The sequence below is a fragment of the Suncus etruscus genome, chromosome 18 (assembly GCF_024139225.1).
Source record: "Suncus etruscus isolate mSunEtr1 chromosome 18, mSunEtr1.pri.cur, whole genome shotgun sequence".
NCBI lineage: Eukaryota > Metazoa > Chordata > Mammalia > Eulipotyphla > Soricidae > Suncus > Suncus etruscus.
In genome coordinates, this window is record NC_064865.1 from 1376803 (window position 1) to 1399963 (window position 23161).

Consider the following 23161-nt stretch of genomic DNA (forward strand, 5'->3'; position numbering starts at 1 on the left):
CTCCTATACTATCTCTCCAGTCCCAATATTTTGGTTTTGTGATTATATCTCGTGGCACCCAGGGGTTTCTCTGGCTTTGCACTCAGAAAGAGCTCCTGACAGGCTCAGGAGACCATATGGGATGCCAGAGATCAAACCTGGGTCAGCCTCGTGCAAGGCAAACAAATACCCTACCCACTCTGGTCCTGGCTCCCAATATTTTTGTGATTTTTTTTTAAAGAGGGGGATATAGAGGGGGATATAGCCATTCTAGGGGCTGCTCTTGCAAGGTGCTGAGGAGACCATGTCGTGTTGAGGACCAAACCTGGGAATCCCACATGTAAAACATGCCCTCAAACCCCAGAGGCAATCTCCCTGTGAGAGATCTCTGGGCCAAAATAGAGAATTGAAAAATAATTATTTTTGGTTTTTGTTTTTCGGTTATACCCAATGGTGCTCAGGACTCACTACTGGATCTGCACTCAGGAATTACTCCTGGTGGTGCACCAGAGACATTGGGGATGCCAGAAATCAAACCCAGGTCAAATACAAGCAAGGTAAGGGCCCTACTTGCTGTTCTATCACACTTGCTGCCCCCCCCCACTCCGCACAATATTTTTGTTTAGTTTTTGGATTACACCCTGCTTATGCTCAGGGTTTACTCCTGCTGGATTCAGGGACCATGTATCGTGCCAGAGATCGAACCCAGGTCTGCTGCATGCAAGGCAAATGCCCTACCCACTATACTGGCTCTCAGTTCTCCCACAGCCCATTGACAGAGCCAGAAGTGCCAGCTCACTGGAGATCATCTGGGCCCCATTCCAGGAAGCAAGGGCACCCCAGGACCTTTGCATAACTGGTTTGTGACTGCTGGAAACTTACAAGATCACGTCTCAGTCCTCAAACCTACTTCTCTCTTGACTGGAAAAAAATAAATAACCCCCCAAAAAACTATTTTAAATGAACAAGCAGAAAACACCCAACTGCACCCAGAGTTACTACCACCTCTAGAAGCTTCAGTGCCCTGGGCAGCTTTGTCCTCTTGGGGAGCACTTGCACACCAGGTGGGTGATGTTTGGCAGAAGCACCCATCAACCCCCGGCCTTGACTGCTTCCGTCTTCCTACCTCTAACCCTTGCAGCTTGGGTGTAGGTGCTGACACCTGGAAACTTCTAGAAGATGGCCCAGAGCTGGGGGCTTTGCCAGGTCAGTGCTCTGGTTTATTTGGGGGTGGGGAGGTGTTTGGGATGGGGCCCTTCCAAGCAGTGCTCAGGGGGGTCTGGGGTCACTCTTGACAATGTAGGGCCCGGAGAGATAGCACAGCGGTGCTTGCCTTGCAAGCAGCCGATCCAGAACCTAAGGTGGTTGGTTCGAATCCCGGTGTCCCATATGGTCCCCCGTGCCTGCCAGGAGCTATTTCTGAGCAGACAGCCAGGAGTAACCCCTGAGCAACGCCGGGTGTGACCCAAAAACCAAAAAAAAAAAAAAAAAACCAAAACAAACCAAGACAATGTGGTTTGGGGATTAGCAGGATGACACCTGGTGGTGCTGGGGACCAGGCATGCGTTCCATTCCTTTTTGTTTGTTTTTGGGTCACACCTGATGGTGTTCAGGGGTTACTCTTGGTTCTGCGCTCAGAAATCGCTCCTGACAGACCTGGAGACCATATGGGATGCCGGGATTTGAACCACCATTCCTCCTGGATCAGCTGTGTGCAAGGCAAACGCCCTACTGTTGTGCTATCTCTTCAGCCCCGTGCATTCCAGTCCCTTGACACCATCTCCCAGCCCCTGTCCTGGCTTCTTGGGTGCTGCCACGATGCACTCCACTGCTCCAAGGAGGCCTGGCTTAGAAGGTGCCCTCTGAATGTGGGAAGGAAGAGGAGGGCAGGGCCACCAGCCCAGGTCCCCACCCAGCCTGACTCTGTGGACTGGAGTGTGGGAGAATGCACATGTATCTCTGTGTGGCCCTGCAGCCACGCATGCTCTGCGCTGGGGTTTCCTGTTCTCTTGCCCCAGCTGGAAGAAGGCAAAGGACGTGGCCCAGAGCCTGAGGAAGAGACGGCAGATTCCTCTTAGCCCAGGAGCAGGCGGAGAAGGACATGAGAACTGTTCCAGTTCTTGTACCTGAGTCAGGAGTGCCAAGATGGCTTCGGGATCTGGGCCACCAGGCCGAGGGTTTCTAATCTAAAGGAGCATCTGTAAGAGGCCGTTTGGGTCATGGGAAGCCTCTGCAGAACTTGGCAGCAAAAATGTGTGTGTGTGTGTGTGTGTGTGTGTGTGTGTGTGTGTGTGTGTGTGTGTTAGGGACTGGGAGAAATCTGTCACCCAAACAGGCAAATCAGGCCCTTCACTGGACAGTGGATCACTAATGGAGGTGGTTCTGCTGGCTGGAACACAAAAGATGAATTGGTTTAGGGTGTGAGGCAGCTCCAGCAGGCCTGAGTAGAACTTGGATTCTGGAGCTTGGCTTCCAGTTTTCAAATCCCAGCCCTTTTCGATGCAGAATCTGTAACCATAAGCAAGTTCCTTTCCCATTATGTGCTTGTGTCTACGGCCATACCACCCTGAATGCACCCGATCTCGTCTGGTCTCGGAAGCTTAGTGGTGTCGGGCCTGGTTAATACTTGGATGGGAGACCGCCTGGGAATACCGGGTGCTGTAGGCTTAAAAAGAAATTATGTGCTTGTGTCTCCTCAGCAAAATGGGGGCTCATAAAAGCAGCTCCCAGCTGGGGAGTTTCTCAAAACCAGTGTTTCCCAATATGGGTCACCCCAATGCTGAAGAGATCCGGGGTGGCCAGTAGAAGCCTCAGGTGCAATAAGAGGGAGGGGGTGGGATAACAAAGTTTTTTCTGTAAAGAGGGCAGTAGGCCAAGGAAGTCTGGAATTTCTGGACTGGCACAATAGCACAGCTGGTACAGCACTCGTCTTGCACACAGCTGCCCTGGGTTCAATCCCTGGCATCCTCTGTGCTCCCCTTGACCACTGCCAGGAGTAATTCCTGACTGAGTACAGAGCCAGGAGATAACCCTTGAACATAGCCGAGTTAACCCAACACCCCTACCTTCCCAAATAAAGTCATAGACTTCTTTTTTTTTTTTTTTTTTTTGGTTTTTGGGCCACACCCGTTTGACGCTCAGGGGTTACTCCTGGCTATGTGCTCAGAAATCGCCCCTGGCTTGGGGGGACCATATGGGACGCCGGGGGATCGAACCTCGGTCCTTCCTTGGCTAGCGCTTGCAAGGCAGACACCTTACCTCCAGCGCCACCTACCCGGCCCCAAAGTCATAGACTTCTGTCTGCTAAGGTGACTGAACACAGAACACAAACCAGCCCTTTGGGATGAATAAAAGATCCTAGCTGTGGGTGGCCCCAAGCCTGCTGCTCCACCGACCTTCCCTGTTCTGCTACGCCACACTATGAATTGGACTTTCCCTTCCTTTTCCCCTCCCTTTCATTCTTCCTTCCCTCCTTTCTTCCTTTTATGCCCATATCTGGAGATTCTCAGGGTTACTCCTGGCTCTGCACTCAAGGATCACCCATGGTGGTGCTCAGGGGACAATATGGGACACCAGGGGTCGAACCCTGGTTGACTGCTTGCAAGGCGAGTGTCCTACCAGCTGTCCTACTGATCCAGCTCTAGGGTGAACTTTTTTTTTTTTGATTTTCTTTTTGTAGGGTGAACCTTCTGCATTCAATCCCTGCCTATATGCCTTGGAGCTGACAGTGTGGTGGCCCCTCTCAGTGGGCAAGCTCATTCTCTCGCTCTCCCTAGAGAGTCATGAGTTTGCTGGGGGAAGCCCCCAGCTCCTGGAACTGGCTCAAAGTCTTGCCCAGAAGGATGTCTCCTAGAAAGAGGTCTCAGAGCTCCCCTCCTGCTAGGATCCGAGCCCATCAAGTCGCCAAACCACTGTCGAGGGAGACCCCCATCCCCCCGCCCACATCAACTCCTCTGCAGAGGAGTAAGGCAGAAGAGAGCCTAGGTCAGCTCCAAACCAGAGGATCCGGGGGCCAGAGTGATAGCACAGTGGTCACGATTGCATGAGGCTAACCTGAAACGGACCCTGGTTTGATTTCTGGCAGCCCATATGGTCCCCAGAGCCTGCCAGGGGCGACTTCTGAGTGCAGAGCCAGGAGTAACCCCTGAGCGCCGCTGAGTGTGATCCAAAAAACAAAAACAAAACAAAACTTGCCCTGGTCCCACAACCAATCAAAGGCAGCCAGCTGAGTGGCAGAAACCCTTGCGGGGCGGTGCCCCTGAGCATGCAAGGGGTAACGGACAGGCAGTTATTTCAACATTAAGAGCCAGAACAGGTAGGGGTGTGTCTGTCCTAGGTTCACCACACTGTAATTGCGAGTAAAATTGTGAGGGGCGACGGGACAGACTCATTCACCTTCAGCAATCGGAAATGAAATTAAAAGCCTAATTAAAAAAGAATCGATGAACCCTGGGATAGTTTTAAGGATGTCTGGAAATAGGTGTTTGTGTTGGGGGCAGTGTTGCTCTTGCTCTCCCTCTATTTGTTTATAATGCTCATGCGTTTGCTATTATTTATAAATCATTGTTTGCTTTGCAGGGCCACTCCCAGTAGTGCTCATAGTACCATGTCATGTGGGGATCAAAGGAGCCTCCCACATTCGAAACCCTTTGAGCGCTCTCCGGGGCCCCTGCTAATTGCTTTTACGACTTGAGGTTGTTCTCCCAGAAATCTGTGTGCTCAGCCTTCTACCTCAGCAGCTATTAAGGAGAAGTATGTGAGACTCTTCCATGTTGAATCAGGGTCTGGTTGGTGAGTCAGGCCAGAGAAATCTGGTGGTGGAAAGAGGGAGGGACTGGGCCTGGCAAGGCTTGCAGGTGTCTGGAACTGTGCTTTCCAGGAGCCCTGAGAACTCGCCCCAGTATGATGTGCCCGTGGGCCTGGGCAGGACAGACCCCCTTGGAGCTCTGACCATCCTGTGACCCCAGTGACCGTCTTGCCCCATCAGGGCCAGGCTCAAGATCATTCAAAACCACAGCCACCAATCACAAAGGTGAACAGATCGCTTGAAATGTTATTGTCAGGGGCCGCAGTGATAGCACATCGGTAGGGTGTTTGCCTTGCATGCCGCTGACCCAGAACACACCTGGGCTCAATCCTCAGCATATTACATATTTCATATGGTCCCCTGAACATGGCAGGATCAATTTTTCAGCGCAGAGCCAGGCGTAACCCGAGTGCTGCCGGGTGTGGCTCAAAAACCAAAAACCAAACAAACAAACAAAAAAAGAAATGTTACTGTCAGAATTAGGAGAGATTGTTCCAAGAGACTCCCATCCCCAAGTTTGAAGACCATGAAGAAAGGATGGCAAATGTCTTTATAAGTTCCCTTTTGCTGATTAAACGTTGAAACGACCATCTGCTGAATAGGTTCGGTTTGGTTAAATGTAGTGCCAACGTTAATTTTACCTATTTTCTCTTAACTTTCTTGGGGGCTCAGGCTGGGGTGCTGCGGTAGGAATGTCTCCCATGCAGTAGCTAGAGATGCTCAGGGACACCCCCAGTCATGGTCAGCCTAGTGCTGCTCTGGTCCAACAATGCTGGGCACCACCAGGACCACCCCAATGGTGCTCAGGGGACCTTGTGGGTCTGGATATCAAATCAGGGACCACTGCAGCGCTCCAGTCTTGCACTGTCTCTCTGCCTCTGTTCCTCTTTGCCTTCCATGTGGCTGCTCAGAAGCGTGTTTGTTTCTTTGGGGGCCACATTTGACAGTGCTCAGGGCTTACTCCTGGCAGGACTCAGTACTCAGGAGACCATAGGTAGTGCTGGGAATTTGAACTATGATTGGCTACATAGCCAAGCAAGTGCCTTAACTCCTATACTATCTCTTTTTACTATTGCTGCTAAAAGGTCTTAAATGACTAATGAGCTTACATGGCTATTTCTATTGGGCTGGACTGGACTGTCATTATCAGAGAAACCCAGCACTCGCCTCGGGTGACTGGAACCTGTCACACTGCTGTCATTTTCCATCTCTCTCAATTATCTTTTTTTTTTTTTTTTTTTTTTTGAGGGCCACACCTGGTGGCACTCAGGGGTTACTCCTGACTCTGCACTCAAAAATTATTCCTAGCAGTGCTTGGGGGAACATATGGGATGCCAGGGATTGAACCCAGGTCAGCCCTATGCAAGGTAAATGCCCTACCCACTGTGCTGTCACTCTGACCACTCATTTTCCATCTCTGTATCATCAAAAAACAGAAGGGAGTTTTTTCATTTTTGCACTTTCAGACCCTCAGACATATAAATCTGTCCTAATTCCCTTCTCCCTTCTCCCAAAAGAACACTGTTTGTCCTCATGACAGATTGGGAGTCACCTCTTCCTAGAAGCCTCCCTTTTTCTTTTTCTTTTTTTTAAGAAGCCTCCCTTGACTCTCCTTTCCCCCCCTCTGTGCCTAGAGAGCAACAAGGCCACTCCAGCACTTCCACATCCCAGCCTGCAGTGCAGACCTGGCAAAGAGCAGACATCCATGAGTGATTGTGGAAAGCGAATCTTGCTTAGATGGAGGCACCCCTGCTGAGCTGCTGCTGTGCCCAAGAGACGCACAACCTCTCCTTGGCCTTCACTCTGGAAGGGCTGACAGACAGCCTTAAATCCCAGTCCTGATGCCCTGAACCTCGGTCATGACTCCGCTCGGGTGCCATTTGGGATTGGCACATCAGGAAGAGACGGGGTGAGGCCGATACTCGTGCCTTTGAGCCTGGGCAGGTGTGGCTGCCCTCTGTGCATGCAAGCCCTGGGCCCAAGGTACTCACCAGCGGGAGGAAGGTCAGCAGGGGACGCACTCTCGGCCGTGCCTTCAGAGTGGCAGTGCCTGACTCACTCACGGTGTTAAACCGACCCTCGCCATAGTAGATGCCATCTGGGGAGACAAAGAGAGGACTGGTGAGCTGGAGGCCAGAGGCTCATGAAAAGGAGTTTGAGGGTGGCGGTGTGTCCCAGGACAGAACCCCAGCCCTGCCATCTGCCTGGGTCTGACTCAGCTCACTTATGTAACAGTGAGATCTGGCAGGGAGCCTCAAGGGTGTGATTGTGGCCCCCCATGCAGAATTGGAAGGGACTTGGGGGATGTTTCTCATGGTCCCTTATGTTCCTGGGACTCATGGCCCCCAGCAGCCACGTTTCTCCGGATCACCCTTCCCACCCCTCCACACTGCCAGCTGTGGGGCGCCCAAGTTGGCCCCCACTCCTCCATCTTCAAAGGGCCCCGAGATTTGGCCTAGGCCCCAGCTAAAGCTTATCTCTGAGAGCAAGAGGAAAACAGGTCGGCTTCTCTCTCAAGTGTTTGAATTTCTAATCTGGAACAAGCAGAGTGGAGGAGGTGTGTCGCAGTGGCCCAAACCTCTCCTTCAAGACTCTTCTAGGTCACACCCCACACCACCACCGGATGCACGTGTGGCTCCAAGCATGGGATGTGGCCTTCAGGATAGCATAGAAGTAGAAGGCCAGCAGGGGCCATGTGACCCTGGAAAAGGCCCAGTCCAGACCCAGACTGGCCCTGTTGCTTGGCCTGCCGAAGTCTCAGTTTCCCCTTCTGTGCAACAGGAGCAATGACAATAGCACCGTCAAAGGGCTGCTGCAGAGTGCATGCAAGGCCAGCACAAGAGAGGACAAAGGGGGCTGACATGTTATTGGTTACTTTCCCCAGAGAAGATGAAATTTCCTCTTGTAATTCTAGGCCCATGTTTCTATAGTGGGAGGAACCATTACCATTTTCTCAACAAATTTCCCTCAGAACCTGGCTCATGCATGCACAAGGATTTTGAAGGACAAGGGCCAAAGAGAGTACAGGTTTTTTGTTTTTGTTTTGCTTTGTTTTGTTTTGTTTTGGGGCCACACCTCTCCTTTCAGCACTGAGAGTTTATTCCTAGCTCTGAGATTAGGAATATTTCCTGGGACCAGAGAGATGGCATGGAGGTAGAGTGTTTGCCTTGCATGCAGAAGGATGGTGGTTTGAATCCCGGCATCCCATATGGCCCCCCAGCCTGCCAGGAGCAATTTCTGAGCGGAGAGCCAGAAGAAACCCCTGAGAGCTACCGGGTGTGGCCCAAAAACAAACAAACAGGGGCCGGAGAGATGGCATGGAGGTAAGGCGTTTACCTTTCATGCAGAAGGTCATCGGTTCGAATCCCGGCGTCCCATGTGGTCCCCCGTGCCTGCCAGGAGCAGTTTCTGAGCACAGAGCCAGGAAAAACCCCTGAGCACAGCCGGGTGTGACCCAAAAATCACAAAAAACAAAACAAACAAACAAACAAACAAACAAAAATTCCTAGTGGTGCTCAAGGGCCATATAGAGTGCTGGGGATCCAACTTGGATGGGCCGAACACAAAACAAAAAGTCTGACCAGTACTATTGCTCTGGCCCCAAGAGAGTACAGGGGTTGAGAGAGGTGACTAACCCCGGTTGACCTGGGTTCAATCCATGGCACCGCAAATAATCTGAGCTCCACTAGGGTTGATCTCTGAGCACCACTGAGTGTGGCTCCTAAACCATAGCAAAACAAAAACAATTTCAGAGGCCAGGATGTGGCTGAGTGCCTTGTTCAGGTTCAATCCTGACTCCTCAAAACCAAAAAGTTTTGTGGAAACACACGCCTGGCATGCTGAGGCCCAGTGGCCCCCAGCCCTGTTAAGCCTGGGAATGACCTCCTGAACACTGATTTGAGCCAGATCCCCCTACCCCCAAAAAGGGAGACATGCCATCCAGGATCAACTGTTCCTTCCCAGAGGCAAGGACCTCTGTCGGGTATGAAAGAGCAGAACTTTTTGTTTGCTTTTGGGTCACACCCAGTGGAGCTCAGGATTTAAGGTACTTCTGGCTCTGCACTCAGGGATTACTCCTATCAGGACTCAGGGGAATCAAACAACGTGTCAGGAATTGAACACAGGTTGGCTGATTGCCTTATCTGCTGTCCTATTTCTCCAGACCCCACAAGTAGAATTTTTGTCCACTCTACAGAGCTTGAGAGACTTTCCCTTTCCTCTGCAATCAGGCAAGAAAGAGAAGGAAGATCAAAATTTTCAGTTAGTCAGAACCTACTAAGGAGGAACACTGAACTAATTGGGACCAAATGTTCCCTTGCGCCTGATTTTAGGGAAAAAACATTGCAAGAAAGCCAAACGATTTATTCAAAAGAGGCTGGGCTTGCAGGGAGTCCTGGAATCAGGAGCCAACCACACACTCGGGGTGGGCCACGGGAAAGTACTATGAAGGCTCCTCGGAGCGCTACTCAAGTTTTCTGTGCCAGAGAGCCAGTGCCTAGGAAGGGGGCATATTTAAGATTTTCCACTGTGTGTGTTGCCAGGAATGAAACCTAGGTCTTCCACGTCTACATCTAGGCAAGTGCTTTACTACTGATCAACATTTATCCCTGGCCTCCTCACTTCTGAAAAGAGACCCAAAGAGTAAACCCACAAACTAGTTCCTGGGGCTTCCCTGTGCTGTGTGCCTCAGATGCTCCAGACACCTGTGGTTCTCCTTTCTGGTTCCCAGGATCTACCCCTGAGCTGGAGAAACAGGGTAGCAGGAGGCAGGAGTGGGTTTGAATGCAGGGAACCAGAACTAGGGCCTGAGAAGGGACCTTAAAGGGCTTCTGGTGGACAGGCCTTGCCTGTGATAATTTCAGGTTTTAGGTTCGATCCCTGGACCTTGACACAGTCCTCCTGAGCACTCATAAATGTAGTCTTCCAAAATGTGCAAATCTGGGCTTCATCAGAAAGGACAAAATAGAGATAACTGGGCACACCCAACAACTCCTGCAAGCCACCTTCCTACCACTGGCTTCAAGAATCTGCACACAAGGCACCAGTGCTCCCAGGAGCTTCTCCCAGTGGTGCCATGGCACACCAAAGTTCCAGATGTGCCCCAGGAGGGGCAGTGCAGATGAAGTGCAGGGCAACACAGTGATTGTGAGACACTGCGGTTATCTTGGTACCAGTGCTGGGGTCTCCTAGGGGTTCCCCAGTTGAGTTATTATGGTATGAAGAGCTGCTGTATGTGTTCTGAAGCTTTGGAAGCCAGACCCCACTCTTGCAGAGATGAAACCCAGGGAGCCTTCTCAGCAGGCATGGATATTGTAAACAAGTCCCTGTTATTCCTTTATTGAATTATCTCCAACAGTCTCGATCAATCAGGACATTCATCTTCCCTTTCTACCAAGAAGGAAACCAGGGCACCGAGAAGTCAAGTTATGTGCTCAGAGGAAGTGGTGAAGCCGGTTGTCAGCCCAGGGCTAATCTCGGGCACCCTGCATCATAACCTCCATAAGTTGCATCAGAATTCTGCCATTTTGTGGATGCTTGTGGGAGGGAGGATGGGGGTGCCAGGGGCAGGGGTGCTGCTGAAAGGGATAGCTTCACCAGGCAGCAGTGCTGGGAAGGATGGGAGGTGATGCTGCTTGGCCCAGGCCCCGAGCAAGGGGATGGCAGAAAAGGGGGTGGAATGCCGTCTGCCCCTCCCCAGGTCAAGGTGTTGGGCTCTCCACCCACCTCAGGCTGTGACTCAGGCCTGCTCAGTGGCTCTCTTGTTTGGTCTGTGACGATTTTACAGGAAAGTCCTTTCTAGGAATTCAGCCGTTCTCTGGGAACTTATTAGAAGAGAGTGGTCACACTGGAGGTAGGAGGAAGGCCATGGGTGCCTCTGGGAAACCTCATTTCATTGCTCAGTTCTGAGAGGGGTGGCTGAGGGTCAGAGGTGGAAAGGTCAGGTGGGAAGGAGAGACAAAGGCTGTGATGTGGGACATCAGACCGGCACTCTAGGCTCTGAGGACAGAGTAGGACCATGAGGGCCGGAGAGATAGCATGGAGGTAAGGCGTTTGCCTTTCATGCAGGAGATCATCGGTTCGAATCCCGGCGTCCCATATGGTCCCCCGTGCCTGCCAGGAGCAATTTCTGAGCCTGGAGCCAGGAATAACCCCTGAGCACTGCCGGGTGTGACCCAAAAACAAAAAAACAAAACAAAACAGAGTAGGACCATGAGCCACAGAAGGCAATGGGCAAAGGCAAAAAGCATTCTTTCTGGACATCCTTTCAGGAGTCTTGCTGATGCTCAGACCAACAGACAAAACCAGAGTCTGATAAATGTTTTAAGAAGAATAAAAAAAAATGGGGGCTGGCGAGGTAGCATGGAGGTAAGGTGTTTGACTTCCATGCAGAAGGACGGTGGTTCGAATCCCGGTATCCCATATGGTCCCCTGTGCCTGCCAGGGGCGATTTCTGAGCATAGAGCCAGTGCTGCTGGGTGTGACCAAAAAACCCAAACCAAAACAAAACAAAACAAAATGGCAGGGTGGGTGGGGCTGGAGAGTTAGTACGGCAACTAAGGCTCTTGCCTTGAATACAGTTCAGTCCCCAGCTCTGCATATGATTCCTTGAGCCCCATCAGTAGTGATCCCTGAGCACAGAGCCAGAAGTAAGCTCTGAGCAATGCCAATTGTGGCCTAATCTGTCCTCTCCAAAAGAGGAAGTCTTGGGGGCCACAATATAGAGGTGCTTGAGGGTGCATGCTGGGGATTAATCCATACTGGGTCTGATCCCTGGCACCCCATATGGTCTCTTTTTTTGTGTGTGTGTGTGTGGTTTTTGGGTCACACCCGGCAGTGCTCAGGGGTTTTTCCTGGCTCCGTGCTCAGAAATTGCTCCTGGCATGCACAGGGGACCATATGGGACGCCGGGATTCGAACTGATGACCTTCTGCATGAAAGGTAAATGCCTTACCTCCATGCTATCTCTCCGGCCCCCCCATATGGTCTCTTGAGCCTGCCGCGAGTGATTGCTGAGCACAGAGCCAGGTGTAAGCCCTGAGCACCATTGGGTGTGGCCCAAAAACAAAACACCTGGCAGTGCTCAGAGGACTATGGATTGAATTTAGGTCTGCCATGTAGATATAGTCCTCCCCCCGCCCCATGCAATCTCTCTGGCCCCTCTATTCTTTTCTTTCTTTCTTTCTTTCTTTTTTTTTTTTTTAGATGTTTCACCATTTATTGTAGTTTGCGAAAAATATGGAACGCTTCGTGAATTTGCGTGTCAAACTGCACAGGGGCCATGCTAATCTTCTCTGTATCGTTCCAATTTTAGTATATGTGCTGCCGAAGCGAGCACCCTCTATTCTTTTCTTTTTATTTTTTGTTTGGGCCACATCTGACTTTGCTCAGTGCCTTCTCTTGAGCATCAGATAAGTTCTGTGCTTAGGAAACACTCTGGTAGGGGTTGAGAGATCCTACTAGTACAAATGATTGAACTTGGGTCAGCAGCATTCGTGGCAAGCTCTGCATGTCTCCACTGGGGGAATATTTCTAGATCTCTATGAGGCTCTTCCCTCATTTCTGCTAAATGTCAGCTAAACGGCTGAGTGGATGTGACATGAATGAGATGAGAGGTTAGCATAGCATCTAAAAAAACCTCATGTTCCACAGCTGACTATCATAGTCATTGCTGCTCTTTCTCCCCCTCTCTGCCTCATCTTACCTCAGTTTACCTAGGGTTTGGCCCAAAACTTGAATCAGATCATACCACGTGCACCATATGAGTAAACCCCCCTGGACCCACGGTGAGAACCAATGAGCGGTGGGGCCCCTGCTTTTTGGTCAGAGAGAAAATGTACCCCCAAAACTGGGGCTGACTTCTTCACAGTTGGGAAGACAGGTCCGTACGGGCAAGAGTGACTACAGGCCCCACAGCACAGGGGAAAGTTGAACTTGGTTCTAGACTCTGCTATGCCGTCTGCTGCTTCTCCCGTGGGCCCAGAGGACTCTGTCAAGGGTGCTGCTGCTGCTGGTGTGGAAGTGATGGGAAAACTGATGGCTCAGCATAAGCTTCCGCCTCACACCAGGTCCAAGGGCAGTCGCAGCCCGTCACTGATCCAGAGTTAGCCTTTCTAGAGCTGAGGGTTGAAAGTCTGACCAGTTACTCTCTCCCTGCCCCCATCCCCAGTGCTGCCCAGGAGGTGGAGGTCAGAAAGGTGTTGGACAGCCTGCGGCACCTGGGCACCTCTGCAGGAAACATGCTCATTCATTATTCCTGTTGGGCAGAAGAGGACCCAGAGGCTCAGAGAGGTTAGGTGTCCTGCCTGAGGCTTCACAGATGGAGGCATCTGACGCTAGATTCCAGTTCCCTGTGCTCAGTGTCTGCACATTGGGGAAAGAATGGGGAAACTCCCTCTTCTGTCCATCTCCTGCTTTCCCAGAAACACTCTGGAAAGTTGGTGAGGCCCAACAACACCCCAAATCTGGCCTTCTCTGCAAGGCCAAAGGAGACTCCAAAAATCTTCTCCGGCTCAGTCTCCCTACCTGTCAAATGGGCATGATCACTCCTATTTTGCAGGAAGCTTCCAAAAATTAAGAAAGAAAGACAGAACTAGGGGAGAGGATGGAGGTGGTGAGACAGGGCTGAGGTGAGGGTTACTAACATGGGCCTTGGGAGGGCGGGACTTCAGCAGGAAGGCGGTGACCCCACTCAAACTCTAAGTAGAGAAACCTAGAACTATAAACCGAACCCCCCCCCCCCCAAACCCCCATCTCACCCACGTAGGGCGCCTAATCTGTGGTCTCTGAAAGAGGGCTGGCCCTTCACGGGAGAAGATGGGGGTGGGGTCGGGGTGGTGCCATGTACGTGTAACCCACAAAAGGCTTTAATGAGGCCCTTGCTGGCTGATTAATAGGTCCACATGACAGAAACCTGAAAAGGCCAGTCGGTCCCAGCAAGCCCCAGCAGGCCGGCCGGAGCACCACAGAGAGAGGCCTTTGTCCAAGGGCAGAGGGGACGCAGTGCCGGGCTGGGCTAGGCTGCAGCGGGCAGCACAGGGCAGAGGAGGAGGGGTGTCGAGGGAGGAGCCAGGCTTGGGCCTGCAGGGCAGAGCTTAGCCCCCAGGCCCCTCTGCTAGGTGGTTAGGGCTGCCAACCCCCGTGTGCTCTGCAGAGCAGCGCCAGGTCTCCCCGGATGACAGCATCCATCGCATCAGACTGCGCTTTGAGCTTTCCTGAGTCCCTTTGTGTGAGCTTGGAGCAGCATTCTTCCCGGCCAGCCCTGAGCTCAAATGTTTGACTTTGACTCCTTGAATCTACCTGAGCCTTCTGCCTCATGGAGAAAACACAGACTGCTGGGCCTATTGCCGGGTTGCATAAATAATTGATCATTGTGAAGGGGATGAAATTGTTTTTGATGTGTTTCCCTGGAGAGGCAGACGCCCCGTAGCCAGTTTACTGGGGTCAAGGGCTCCGGAAGTTGACCCACAGGCACCAGAGGCACTTATATAATGGGACAGAAAGGGGTGTGTGTGTGTGTGTGTGTGTGTGTGTGTGTGTGTGTGTGTGTGTGTGTGTGTGTGTGTGTGTGTGTGTGAGCAAACCACAGCACACCTCCAGGGAGGGGAGCGAACAAGTCTCCTTCACACCCCTGTACTTCAGCCAGAGGAGGCCAACCCCAGCCGGAAATCTGGGCACCGCCTCCTAGTCTGCCCTTTAACAGAACCTGAGATCCAGGACGGGCAGCACCCTAGGGAACAACGAGGTTTTCCTCGACCACTGAGTCAGGCCCCTTTGCTCTACAGTGTGTTAAGGGGGAAGAGGATTCCCCAGGTGGGGGGGTTGGGGAATGGGGCAGGGGTAAAACTGAGCGGTCTCCAAGCTGCCCAAAGAAAACCAACAGTTTGGGCCCGGAGAGATAGCACAGCGGCGTTTGCCTTGCAAGCAGCCGATCCAGGACCAAAAGGTGGTTGGTTCGAATCCCGGTGTCCCATATGGTCCCCCGTGCCTGCCAGGAGCTATTTCTGAGCAGACAGCCAGGAGTAACCCCTGAGCACTGCCGGGTGTGGCCCAAAAACCAAAAAAAAAAAAAAAAAAAAAAAGAAAACCAACAGTTTGGGAGCCTGAGAACAAAGTGTCCCAGGTTGAGTAATGCAAGTGATCTACATATATGTACAATCATCAAGAGAAAGAAGGTGCATGCGCACACATGCGTGCACACACACACACACACACACACACACACACACACACACACAGAGTCTCAAACATACAGAGTAAACAAGTAGTTGCAGTGGCAAGGAGGGAAAGGGAGCTCAGTGAATTCTAGAAGTCAAAAGGAATCCAAGGCTTTGTCTCAGCTGCCTGGTTTCCTTATCATTTCAACCTTCACCAAGATCCCATCTGCTTTCTCATGCATTTAAAAAGACAACTGGGTGGCCTTTTAAGACGCTGCTGTGGGCTAGGGGAGGGCGGGAGGCTTAATTATGACTGCAATTGCAAGGCTAAGAACGAAGCCCTCTTAAGAATTATTGTAATAATGGGGACTGAAGAGATAGCATGGAGGTAAGGCGCTTGCCTTGCATCCAGAAGGTTGGTGGTTCAAATCCCAGCATCCCATATGGTCCCCCGAGCCTGCCAGAGGCGATTTCTGAGTATAGCGCCAGGAGGAACCCCTGAGTGCTGCTGGGTGTGACCCAAAAACCCAAAAAAAAAGAAGAATTATTGTAATAAATATTCAGGGAGAAAAAAATTACCTATTGCCCTCTTCACAATTTGACTATTGGGCTTGTACCTGCTGCCCCAATCTGTCTTGTGCAAAAAGATTTTTATTTTATTTATTTATTGGTTTGGGGGCCACACCAGGTAGCACTCAGGGCTTACTCTTGGCTCCTAGCTCAGAAATCACTCCTAAAAGACTTGGGGGATCATATGGGATGCTGGTGATAGAACTCAGGTCAACCATGTGAAAGGCAAATGCCCTTTTGGCTGTACTATTGCTCCTACCCAGTAAACAGATTTTTGTTTTGTTTTGTTTTGGGCCACACCTGTTGACACTCAGGGGTTACTCCTGGCTATGAGCTCATAAATCGCTCCTGGCTTGGGGGACCATATGGGATGCCGGGGGATCGAACCTTGGTCCATCCTAGGCTAGCACTTGCAAGGTAGATGCCTTACCTCTAGCGCCACCACTCCTGCCCCACCAGCAAACAGATTTTTATATGAACAAAGTCACAGGGGTGTAGGGAGAGGCCTCCTAAATGCTCTTACACATCCCTACACTGAGTTGTTTCATCCTCTGTCGGCACCAATACCTCATCTGGAGCCAGCCAGTATCTCCAAGAAGGCCATAGACCCACAGCCCTATGGAGTTCTAATTCTGACCTCCCTGAGTCTTCAGGTCGTTTCCTCTGATCTTCAAGATGCCTTGTTAGGAAGGAGAACAAGGTAGGCAAGGAGAGCAAGTGCTCAAAGCCGGGAATGTCCCGATCGTAATAAATCACGTGAACTTCGATGTTTGCTTTCTGTAAAGAGCCAGCAATTAAATACTTCTGGCTGCAGATAATGGACCCCACAATCTTGGCTAAGCTGCCCTATCAGTGTGCAGGAAAGCAGCCACAGTTAAGTAAATAATGGGTGTGGCTCTGTTCTAATAAAACTTTACTTAGAAAAGCAGGCCATGGGGCCAGATTTGAGCCAGGATCGGCTTAGACTTGCCAACCCTTGCTTTAAAGTTTTCATTTGGGGGCCTCTATGTTCACACGTCCTTGAAGGACCATATGGGATGCCCGAAATTGAACCTGGGTCAGCTTGGTGCATAGCAAGCTCCTTATTTACTATTCTTCTGCTGCAGCTCCAAGAGCTTTCATTTTGTTGTTGTTTTTGTTTGTTTTGTTTTTTGGGTTACACTGGCAGCTCTCAGGGCTTACTCCTGGCTCTATGCTCAGAAATTGCTCCTGGCAGGCTCAGGGGACCACATGGGATGTCAGGATTCGAACCACCTTCCTTCTGCATGCAAGGCAAATGCACTACATCCATGCTATCTCTCAGGCCCCAAGAGCTTTCTTTTTTTGGGAGGGGTTTGGGTTTTTGGGTCAAACCCGGCAGTGCTCAGGGTCTACTCCTGGTCCTATGCTCAGAAATTGCTCCTGGCAGGCTTGGGGGACCCATATGGGATGCCATATGGGATTCGAACCACTGTCCTTCTGCATGCAAGGCAAACGCACTACCTCCATTCTATCTCTCTGGCCCCAAGAGCTTTCATTTTTTTTTTTTTTTAGAACTTTCATTTTTTTTAACCCATAAAAAGACTCGTAGAATCAGGAGGCAGTCTTAGACAACACCATTTAATATAAGAGACAACTACAGGGGCCTGGAAGGTGGCGCTAGAGGTAAGGTAGTCTACCTTGCAAGCGCTAGCGTAGGACGGACAGCGGGTTCCATCCCCCGGCGTCCCAGGGGGACGATTTCTGAGTGCATAGCCAGGAGTAACCCCTGAGCGTCAAATAGGTGTGGCCCAAAAACCAAAAAAAAAAAAAAAAAAAGAGACAACTACAAACCAGCCAGTGGCTAAACCACCCCACGAGTGACAGAGGCCAGATTTCAGGGCAGGCCTGGTATTTCCATCATATCCTAGAATCTTTCATGCTGGCCCCTCTTTGTCCCCAACTCCAAATGCATGTCCAGTTCAGCAGGGAGGAGCGCCTCTGCCACACCCAGGGCACCCCATGGAACACCCCGGAAACACAGGGCACCCATCCAGCCAGGCGCAGGTTGTTTTCCAGCCCTCCATGTGCAGGGTGGCACCAAGCTGAGTCAGTCGGGGGCCCGGCCCTGCCCTGGGGAATGGGAAGAGCCGAGTCCCCTTCTGCTCCCCAGTGGCTCCAGCCCTGCCCAGGTCGGGGAAGGCAGCAGTTGGCTGAGGGTGTGACAGGACACTGTGTTTCTCTTCTTCATCGGGGATTGACTCCCACCAGCTGTCCACACACAAGCACAGAGAACTAACTAAGGCATTGCCCTGGTCTTCTGGTAAGGGGAGAAAACTGGGTGTGTGTGAGGGGGGGACCAGGGTAATAGCTGGGAGTGGGTCTTCTCAGGGCAGCTCATACTCATGTTCGATCCCTCACCCCTTAGCTTTCCTTCTACAGAGTCCAGCTTGACCCAGGAGGAAAATCAGGGCATCACAGAAAAGCAGGTGGTTGCACAACTTTGTAAGCCAAGAAATCACTGTAGTGACCACATCAAGCTATAGCGTCTTGGCCATGTTACTTAACCATCCTGTGCCTCAGTGTCTCCCCTGTCAAACAGGAGCAATATGTTGTGCTAGAAGCAAGGTGAGAAATTACTGAATCAACTGAAGACTGGGAAGGGATGGACACTGTTTGCCTCACTGGCAGGTCTCACTAAAGGAAACTAGCCAGCAAACCTGTGCTGGAAGTTCCTTCCACCTGCCTCCAGCCTCCTGTCAATGGCCTCTTTGCTGAGTGCAGGAATCAATTCCCCTCCTCTAGGCCCCCTGAGAAGTTGGCTCTCTCCCCTGCTCCCTTCAGACCCCCTCAGAGGGTCGAGAGACATCTTGTTAGCTGTTCTCCCTTAAGCCCAACAACTTGGGCAGCACCCTATTTGGCAGCCTGGTGCTGGGTCTTAGCCCTGAGAAGCTGGGCACTGACCCATATTCAAGCACAGGAACTGAGACTGGAATACACGTATGTATCCCCATCATACACACAGAGCAGTCAGTGGCCCTTAAAAGTCAGAGATCATATTTTGCAGTAAGGCTGGGGTGCTACAGCTAGAGGGGGCCGTCTCCCTGGAGCCCTGAGCCTGGGTCATATGACACAGAAGTGAGTTCCTCTCCTCAGTGCTTAGGTGTTTAAGAGGGTTAGAGAGAGGACCCAAGTGTGGTTGTAAGGGGAGTCCCAGCTGGAGCCCCCAGGCTTCCAGGTGCCTACAAGCAGGGTCAGGCCACAGCTGGCGCTCAGGGAGCCTTCCTTGGCCTCCTCCAGCTCTTCTTGGGTTCCTGCATCTGATCCCACAGACATAACACAAGAATCCTGGCCAGAGAGATATCATAGTTGGTAGACTCAGGACCGAGAGTGGTTCAAATCCTGGCATCCCGTCTGGTCCTCCCATGCCTGCCAGGAGTGATTTCTGAGCACAGAGCCAGGAGTAATCCCTGAGTGCCGCCGGGTATGGCCCCAAAACAAAAACAAAAACAAAAAAGAAAAAAACAAAAAAAACCCACAAGAACCTATAAGTTCCACTAAGTCACCCAGGTCTGGCACAGGCTGGGATCCTACGAGGGAGTTTCTCTGGGCGGTCCTGTTCAGTCAAGTATATAGCAGCCTCTGTGTTTACCTGTTTAAAGTCTGGAAGCCCCAGAGAAGCCGGGGCTAGGGACTGGTGGCGGGGAGAACAGAGGCAGGAGGCTCAGGAGGAAGGTGGCAGGGACCCCCCACTTCTAATATAGCCCTTAGGCCTGGGAACCCTTGGGACCCAACAGGACTGGGGTAAGGGTGAGGATGCAAACACCAGGAAGCCCCAATCTCACAAAACAGTGGGACAGGAGGGAGCGGTCTCAGAGTGCAAGAGGGCCCCCCAGATTTTCGGGGGACAATCCCCTCCTTGCCTGTCACCACCCCCAAACTCCCACCACCACCCCACTCCCCAAGCCCTTTGCTCCTTTGCCGGAGCCTCCCTTGCAGGCTCAGCTTCTTCCCCGGCTGGCCGGCCAGCAGGTTCCAACGTGTCGGTGCCCGGCTCACCCGCCCAGGGGACCCGCGGGGAGTCGAACCCGGGGCCTGGCCCTTGGGGCGACTCACCGAGATCCCGGGCGCCCTCGTCGGGGGCCTCCTGGGCGAAGATCCAAGGCGGGTTGGTGGCATAGAGGGAGGCGCTGTTGGCAGGGGGGGCATGCCTCTTGCCGAAGAGTTTGCTGAAGGTGCCCTGCACCGTCTGGCTCTTCTTCATGCTGCCCAGGGCTGGGGCGGCTCCGGGGCGGGACCCGGCGCCCCTCGCCTGCCCGGCCGGCCCCGACTCCTGCTCGCCCCGGCGGGTGTCCCGGGGCGCGCTACCAGGCCATGGCCCCGCCGGCCTCCCACGCCGGGCACCGGCCTGCCGACAGGTGCTGCGGGCGCTCTGGACTCTCCTCGCGGGAAATGCGACGCGAGCTACCTGGCCAGGTAAGAGGCTGCCGCCCAGCCCGGCTCCGCCCCAGGCCGGCCCGCCTGGCCACGCAACTCCCCGGGCTGCATTCCTGCCCGCCTGCCCGCCCGCCCGTCCGCCCGCCTCCCTCCCTCCGCAGCAGGCCGTTGTGGGCACGGCCGGTGGGCTGGGGACCCACGCCCAGCCTGGGAGTCGAGCCCCTGCTCCGCCCCGGCCCTCCTGACCCTCCTCCACCTGCCCACCCACCCTGGAGGCCCGGCCTGGGCTGCAGGGACAAGTTTCTAAGCCCTGCTTCAAGAGCAGGTCATCCTAGGAACACAGGAAAGGGACTGATAGACAGGGACTCTTGCACCCAGCTCTGGGGAACCAGCAGGCCAAAGCCAGAGCCCCTCACCCAGGAAACTTGGAGGGTCATAAGGAAATGCCCCTCCTGACCCTCCTCCAACAACCCATCCACCCACCCTTGTGGCCAGGTTTGGGCTGGAGGGGCCAGTATCTAAGCCCTGGTTCAAGACCAGGTCACCAGAGAGGGACTGATAGGCAGGGACAGAAGAGGACTCTTGTACCCAGCTCTGGGGAACCAGCAGGTCAAAGCCCACTTGGTGCTGGCTGGAGGGCCCCCCAGCTTGGGGTACAGGAAACTTCCAGGGCCATAAGGAAGTGCCCCTTCTGACCCTCCTCCAACAACTCACCCACCCACCCCAAGGCCCGGACTGGGCTGAAGGCACCCAGATCATCCTGGGAACACACTCAGAGTGGAACTGACAGGGAGAGAGGGACTCTTGCATCCGGTTCTGGGGAATTGGCTGGCCAAAGCCATAGCCCACTTGAAGCCGGCTGGAGCCCCACCCCCCCACCCCCCAGCTTGGAGTTCAGGAAACTTCGAGGGCCATAAGGAAATGCCCATGCAAACAAGGCCGAGGAGGAAGAGCGATAGCAGAAGGACAGACCCACCTAATGAGAAAGAAAGCCGGCATATCCGGATTGATTTGCACCAGCGGAACGCGGGCTGACTAAATCTTGGCCTTTTCGGCACATCAAGTTCTTTTATCTTTCTGGCTTCAAGTGCCTATCACGAGACCAAAGAGATAGCACAGTGAGTGAGGAGGGACCGTGCTTGCCTTGCAGGAGTCCCACAGGCGCTGGAGCCCCTGAACCACAAATGGATTCCCAAGTCCGGCCACAGGATCCCTGAGTACAGTGGTGGAGGTGTGAACCCACCCCTCAAAATGTTTCTATCATTTACAAACAGCTGGGGAAGAAGTGGACCCCAGTTCCACCCCTAAAATAGCATATGGTGTCCAGCACCATCAAGAATGACCCCTCAGCAGACAGGTGTGGCCTAAGCTCCCCAACTCAACAAATATGCACCTCAGTGTGGGTGAAGCAAAGTTAGGGTTCAGCTGACTCTCCAGGTCTGTGAAAGGAACCCCCTTTAGGAGACTGAGCTTGTCCTGACTGTCCTGCAGGGGTTTGTGGAAGTGGCTTGAATTCCAGGAGTGGACAGAGGGCGAGTCTGGAAAACCTCATGGATGGCGACTAAGGGACCCAGCAGATAGTGTTTCTCTTTCTCTCAGCCACTGACATCTTAGGTTTTTCATGCTCAAGGCTTTATTTTCATTTAAAAATATTTGTAGTGGAGTCACTTAAATCACTGTACAGCTGTACCCCCAATCTCACTTCTCCCCATCCCCCCTTTCTCCTCCTGAATCTACCCCATCTCACATCTTAACCTTCTCTGCCTGTCCTCCTCCCTCTCCTCTTTCCCCCTTATCTAATTTCCCCCCTCTATCCTCCCTCTTTCCTCCTCCCTCAATTATTTTTTCTCTTCTTCCTTCCTCCTCCCCATCCCCCTCTCCTCCTCTCCCCACTCTAGCCACTCTTTCCACTCTTTCCCTTCTCTTTCTCTTTTCCTCCCCCAATCTCCCATCGCTCCTCCTCTCTCCTTCCTTACCCCCTCAGTCTTCCGCCACCCTCTCTCAATTTCCCCTGCACATACTTTAATCCCTTTTTTTTTTTTGCAGAAGTGGAAAGTACTGACTCTCTGGTCTCTCTTCCCAGCATGAACATGCCCTTGCCAGAAAACAGACATTCTCCTATGACCCAGTACTTCTCTCATCTCCTGGTGGTCATGGTTATAGCCTGGTAACCACCCAGGACACACTTCCTATGCTGCACTTCCCATGGAGCCCAGTGTGATGTTCCAACCCCCAGCCCAGTGCCGGCTCCCTGCCCTGCTGGGTTGTGATTCTGGACACTGACTGACAGTTTTTTCAGCTCTCAGAGACACTGGACTTTGCAGTGACCCTTTGCGGTTTGTGGCTGTGAGGTCACTGTTTTCCCACTGGGAGGGGTGGGACTGAGGCACACATGGGGAGGGAGGGTCAGGAACCTCTCGTATTTATTTGTTCTTTTTGTTTCTTGTTCTTGGTTTGAAGGGCATACCTGGCTCTTACTGTGGGGACAGTGCTGACAGTGCTGTACAGCAGTGCTGTAGGGACCCCGTGATCTGCTGTAGGGATCAGATCCTTAGCATGCAAGACAATGTGCTCACCCATTGAACATCTCTCTCTCTCTCTCTTTTTTTTTTGTCCACACCCGGCGGTGCTCAGAGGTTACTACTTCTGGCTGTCTGCTCAGAAATAGCTCCTGGCAGGCACGGGGGACCATATGGGACGCCGGGATTCGAACCAACCATCTTAGGTCCTGGATCAGCTGCTTGCAAGGCAAACACCGCTGTGCTATCTTTCTGGCCCCCATTGAACATCTCTTGGCCCAAGGACGATCTTTTATATTACTTTTTAATTTACTTTATTTTATTTGATTTTATGTATGGGGAGGATATTCAGCTGTGCTCAGGGCTCAGTGTACAGGGACAATGCTTGGCAGTGTTCTGGGGATCATACGTGGTACTGGGGATCAAATTGTGGTTCTGCTGTCCTATCTCTTGGATTCCTCAAGGGGCATCATTTTGGGGGAGCACACCTGATAGTGCTCAGGGGTTACTCCTGAAGGTGCACAGGGGACTCTGTTCCCAAACCACGTGGTGGATAGAACTCCATAGAGCGACTGTTCCAGGGATTCTCCAGGAGGCAAGAGCTTCAGAGACCACTACAGAGATGATGAAGGACAGCACGAAGCAAGGGGCCCTTGCCCTTTCCCCATGATCCACGATTACTCTCAGACTTGCCTCCAGGCAGTCCTTCCTTCCTTCCTTCCAGAGATCTCTGGTTA

General features: G+C 52.4%; 1 protein-coding gene, 1 non-coding gene and 1 pseudogene across 2 annotated transcripts in view; 1 reads left to right on the plus strand and 2 right to left on the minus strand.

Annotated features, from left to right (window-relative positions):
• The window catches only part of C18H6orf132 (chromosome 18 C6orf132 homolog), a 41740-nt gene extending 22008 nt beyond the window's left edge, over nt 1-19732 (minus strand). Inside the window, exons 1-2 of the mRNA XM_049764939.1 lie at nt 19585-19732; nt 6778-6884 (exon numbers count right to left, since the gene is read on the minus strand). Coding sequence (XP_049620896.1) covers nt 6778-6884; nt 19585-19732 — 255 coding nt within the window. The remainder of the gene's footprint in view (nt 1-6777; nt 6885-19584) is intronic.
• On the plus strand, nt 2528-2646 carry LOC125996953 (uncharacterized; annotated as a pseudogene).
• LOC125996732 (U6 spliceosomal RNA) lies at nt 12017-12122 on the minus strand. The gene has a single exon (XR_007491413.1). It is a non-coding gene; the product is annotated as a U6 spliceosomal RNA (small nuclear RNA).
• Nucleotides 19733-23161: the final 3429 nt, after the last annotated feature.